Source organism: Etheostoma cragini, chromosome 20 (assembly GCF_013103735.1).
Source record: "Etheostoma cragini isolate CJK2018 chromosome 20, CSU_Ecrag_1.0, whole genome shotgun sequence".
Classification (NCBI taxonomy): domain Eukaryota; kingdom Metazoa; phylum Chordata; class Actinopteri; order Perciformes; family Percidae; genus Etheostoma; species Etheostoma cragini.
The window spans coordinates 1,308,901-1,314,316 of NC_048426.1; the positions used below are offsets into that span (position 1 = coordinate 1,308,901).

A 5,416-nucleotide genomic window follows, 5' to 3' on the forward strand; every position below is an offset into this window, starting at 1 on the left:
TGAAAAGCAAACTAATCAACATTCAGCTGTGCTGTCAGTGGATAGAACAGTCAATGTTGGGCATAACAAACAATCTGCAAATGGGGGTGAGAATGTTGCCTGATGCCTAGAGCTGTAACAATTCCAAACATTTTTGCTGTGCGGTTAACTGTCTCAGAAAAAATTGCAATTAACAATATGATTGTATCTTTCAGTCAAATTTCAAAAGATATATTAATGAATGCTATTATTAATGAATTACTTACTTTTTTTAAACAAAGTAAAGCTCTGAATGAATTCCAGGATCCATGTTATGTGACCCAGATGATGTAATAACACAGTCTATGAAGTAAACCACTCCTCTTTGTTATTGTACATTTTTTTTAGTAACTGTTGCCTCCTTTTTCATTTGTGTTGCTATAAACATGTACAGTCCCTGACAAAAGTCTGGTCGCTTATCTATTTTGTAGAAACACCTGCTATTAACCTGACTTTTAATTAATCAATTGGTGTAAGAAATAGCTCATATGAAAAGCTAAAACCCTCCCAAATGATGTTCAATGCACTGAAAAAAGATTTATAATTTTAACAAGACAGAAAGGTCAAATTTTGGCGAGACAAAAGCTTTGTCACCTATACAGAAATTGAACAAATTTACTGCAAATACTAAAATGTGTCAGCAAATTAAATAGTGGTGCTGTGAGATCCAAATGTAATATCATGTATGACTTCCATGAGCTTGAAGGACTGCATCCATGCGGTTTGGCAAGGATTCATACAATGTATTGATGAAGTCATCAGGAATAGCTGAGTTCATCAATATTCTTTGTTTTCGTCTTCCATGCTTCCTCTTTCATCCTACCCCACATATGCTCAATGATATAATTTGGTATTGTCCTCTGTTGCCTTTTCTAAGGTTTCTTCCATTTTTTCCCCCCATTAAAACATTTTTTGTTTATGGTGTGATGAAATGGATTTGACTTAAAACAAATCGACGTGTGTTATGTTATTTTAGGCAGTGTTTTTTTGCATCAATGTGATTGAGTTAGGGTTCAGGATGTTTTTTTTCAGGAGGGACATTTTATTCTATTGAACGTTCCAACTGCACTAAATCCTTAAAAATAAACCAGTATGTTTCCAACGCCTGTTTTAGACCAGTGCTGAAGGGCTGTGAATGGATCATTTACTACGGTTACTATTGAAAGAAATTAAATTTACAGTCTCATCCATTTGAAGCAGTCATAATTGTTTTCCCTCAGCCGTGATGGTGAAGACAGTGAGATGAAGTTTCCTATATATGTTTCATCATTTACCTAATGTTTGAGTTTGAAAATCAGAAATTAGGACTTATTTGGACTAAATTAATGGACTGTATGTTGGTGGATAATCACAGACTGGAACATGTCAACTTTCACTCAATACTATTTCAAAACCACTTCAATTTGTTTTTTAAATACTATAAAATTGAATAAGATGCCTCAAAATTAATGGAAGCATCAATCATGTTATTTTGAGTAATTGCAATGAGGTAATTAAAAAGAACATTGATATAGGAAAATGGGTCAATTTGACCCGAGGACAACATGAGGGTTAAAGAAATAAACCACAGAAAGTTTTTCTCCCATCCAGGAATGCTGTGTGGACTAGCCAGACCCTCCTCCGCAGCACTGCAGCGGAAGGTCTAGAAACGCGAGGCTACCAGATGAGTCACAGCTTTGGCTTGGCTTTCCTTTAAATCTTTCCCAGCATGCACCACTCTGGCTCTCTTGTCAGACGCCTTAAGTGTTACTATGTATGGAGAATGAGCCCGAGTGACATGGTCACCCGTCACTTTCAAAGGGAATGGGCATCTCTCTCTGTCTTTCCTTCTCTCCCCGTGGTGCACCTTTGACTGTTGCTGTGGCAACGGTAACATGTTGACTTGTGGGGTTTTTGTTGATGGGGTCAAAATCATCTGCACCTGCAGCTGAGGAGCTGTCCGTCAACTCAACACCTGCCACAGTTCTCTGGTTGGACTTGGATCTCAAACCAGAAACTAGTGCGAAGTTGTTTGGGATTTTCTTCTTCTGTCTTCTTGAATGACGCAGTTGCGATTTGACATGACTGCAGACACGCGCCTCCCTTGAAGAATGTGAGCCGTTTTTAGATAAAACATACAAAAAGGCTGCAGTGCGAGTTGAACGGGTGATATTGATCACCCGGCAGAACAGCTCAGGAATTGACTGGAAGAAGCATATTCAGACAGGCAGCTAGAAGCTTTTTTTAAGCTTTAACCTGGGCAACCTGATCGTGACTCTTAAAATCAGATCAAGTCAGACGTGGCTGTGAAATGGCTTTACGTGCACAGCAAAATACTGGCTCTCTTAAGAGTATGACATGTGGCTCACTTTATATGTTTAGATAAGGACGGTGGTTTTTTAACTCAGAATCCTCACACACTAACCCTGTGTGTGTGTGTGTGTGTGCGCGCTGACCTGGCCCAGGGCTGATCTGGTTGTCATAGAGGTGGATGTCATCTCCGCAGGCGATCGGCGAGTCCTGTCCCTCCTCTCGGCCCTCGCTGCCCTCCTCCTGCTCCACCTCCCGCTGCTCTGGGGACACAACAGCACAGGGTCACCTCCTGGACCTCAGCGGCCAAGGGGCCGGCCAGCTAACTCACGTTTACTCTCATCTTCAGCCAGAGCATTTGCTGGGTCCAGAAATGTACGTACTCACATTATTCCACCAGTCGGCTCGACGTTGAGGATAAAAGAACATTTCATTTGTCGAAACTGCTAAATAAACAACAACAACAACAACAACCCTCAGACGTGTTTGGTGGTGTTGTCATTTATACATGTGTTTATTGGGTTTTTGTCTATTTTCTGACTATTTTGTTGAAAAGTCTTAGATATTGTAGTCACTGTGTCATCTTTTCTAGATTTTTGTCTGTGTGGGTGGCGATGATGGGGGTAACCTCAAGGTTATGGTCGTCTTTTTCGACCCTTTAGTGTCTTTCCCCCCGATGATTTTGTCAATTTTTCAACGTTTGTCAACTTTTTCTGAGCCTTTTGAAATTTTTAAAGCTTTTTATTTTATTTTTTTTACATTTGTTACTTTTTTCAACATCTTTTCACATTTTTGTCACTTTTTACATTTTTCTCTTTTTTTTTACACTACACATACAGAAGAAAGCACAGTACACCTTTTCCACAATCCTTCCATGTGACCAAACGTTTCACTCCAAAACAAAGAGGAAATACGGGAAGGCGGGAGACGAACATTTTTATGAAATGGTCGCTAAAATGTTTTGTGTTGGAGTTTGTAACATTCCAAAATCTTAATTTTGACCTAAAGATGATCATTTTCATTTTAAACGCATATCTATTCCAAATATCAGTTATCGCTTTCATTAAATTCATAATAAAAAAATCGGTACAGGCCTTGAAAAAACTGTATTGGTCGATCTCTAGTGTTCATCTACACAGCAGAAGAAGACTGTCCTGAGATTAGTTGGACTAATAGAGATCCCTTTTACAGTTTTTACTTTTCACCTGGTCCTCCAGTGATCCTAATGCCATCAGAATGTGTTCAAATGTTCAAATTACCAGGCTGAATGATGTTGAAATTTGATTGGTAAACAAGCAAAACTAGTCTCATTTAAATACAACTCGCCTAAAATGAGTATTCAAGAACTTACAATAACACGAGAAGTAAGAACTCCTGTTACCGGATCCCTAAAGTGTAGACAGTGACAAGATATTGTTAGAGGTAATTATGCTTCTCTGTGACAGCTTATCTGAAATCCAGTGCACCAAACTGACACTGTAATAGAAATCTGGTGCTTAAAACAAACACCTTCTGGATTAGAATGAAAATATTGTTTTGGTGTCACCAGAAACATGTCACAGGGAGGCTTACTTGTCAAATTTGCACTCAGACTTCCCTGCAGCAAGGTTAAGAGTTAAAAAAAGGTTTGAACTACAGGTTATGGCAAGAAATCGGCTCTTAGGTTTGTTATATATTCAGTGCTTTTAATTTCAATTAACGATCATTTTTATTAGCGATTCGTCTATTAAATATGTGCAAATAGCAAACATTTTCATTTAAGTTTCCATTAAAGTCAGTGTGTGTGTGTTTCCACTGACTGTGGAAGGGCTGCGTTTACACTCCGTCCCAGCTCCGGCGATCCCCAGCCCTCCGGAGCAGATAGCTTCACATTTGAATCGTTTCAGCAATATATATATTTGACAACAGGTCTGAATTGAAACTTGAATCAGTGCCAGAAGAGAACAAAATATGACCAAATGTGTTGGTAAGAGAGCTGGGTTTATTTATTTCTGGAAAGACAATGTCTAAAAGATTTGAAAGTTGATCAAACACCCAAGACGGTGCTCTTCATGTTTTGAAGGTGACAGAAAATATTATGTGTCATTCCGATGTCATGTCTGGTTTGTAGCTACCCTGAACCAAGGTACACGAGGCTTTTAGGCTGATTAACTAACAAGTGTTCACTGTTGATCAATCAGCACTGTTGCTGTCAAAATAAATAGAATATAAGGTGTCTTTGACCTCACTGTAGGCCCAATACGTATTCTCACAGATTTTTGAATCATTTGAATGCATAAATTTGTAAGCAGAGGACCTCTTCGTCTAAAAACCCATTAAAAGGAAATGTAATCGATTCCTGTGAGGATAATTCCCTCAAAGGATGTTTTTCCTCGCCCCTGTTGCACTTAATGCTTGCTCTTGGGGGAATTACTGGAATTGTTGGGTCTTTGTAATTTATATTGTGGTCTAGACCTACTCTATCCGTAAAGTGTCTTGAGGCAACCATTGTTATGATTTGATACTATAAATAAAATTGAATTGAAAAAAGAGGCAAACACTGTCAAAGCAATGATGTTAGTCGGTGGTATTTTGGATATGAAGACCAGCAGCAGGTAGACATGTTTACTCGCTGTGTAATGGACTGGGTTTTGTATGCTAGAATGCATCACAGGACTCAGCCTGGAGCATGTCTGTATGACTCATCCCTGGGTTATTTTTCCCTGACACAGCAGCCCCCTTGCATCTAATCCTACAGTAACTAGTGGGCTCCCAAATATCATGTGGTGATCGGGGCTTGATGAGAACAATGCCGGTGGTCTTTATCTGCTGACCTTATCTGTGCGGAGGCCCTAATTTCAGATCATTCAGTTTGTCTTGCATCAGGATCATCCCTCAGCACTTGACATTATTTGAACCTGGCTGTGTCATCTCCTTTGCCTGCATCCCTCTGAGCCTCCGACTCCCCGGCTGCGCTCGGACTGATCACCTTGGCAGGGAACAACGGCTGCAATCGGCTGCTTTCACTCCAAAACGTTTTGAAATGTTTACTACTTTGAATACTCTACCCTATCTGCTTTTTTCTTACCTGTCTATTTCATCTGTATATGAAAAATATTAATTCTATAAT

At 39.4% G+C, this 5,416-nt stretch overlaps 1 protein-coding gene and 1 long non-coding RNA gene across 6 annotated transcripts in view; one reads left to right on the forward strand and one right to left on the reverse strand.

Moving 5' to 3' along the window:
• slc4a11 (solute carrier family 4 member 11) overlaps window positions 1–5,416 on the reverse strand; it is a 113,629-nt gene that overhangs the window by 56,906 nt on the left and 51,307 nt on the right. For 3 of the 5 annotated variants that reach the window (XM_034859295.1, XM_034859297.1, XM_034859296.1), the window contains exon 3: window positions 2,454–2,570. In XM_034859295.1, the coding sequence (XP_034715186.1) occupies window positions 2,454–2,570 (117 nt within the window). The remainder of the gene's footprint in view (window positions 1–2,453; window positions 2,571–5,416) is intronic. The other 2 variants (XM_034859299.1, XM_034859298.1) reach the window with 1 other exon arrangement.
• LOC117936374 overlaps window positions 1–5,416 on the forward strand; it is a 21,640-nt gene that overhangs the window by 4,929 nt on the left and 11,295 nt on the right. Inside the window, exon 2 of the long non-coding RNA XR_004654933.1 lies at window positions 2,788–2,799. This is a non-coding gene — a long non-coding RNA (uncharacterized LOC117936374). The remainder of the gene's footprint in view (window positions 1–2,787; window positions 2,800–5,416) is intronic.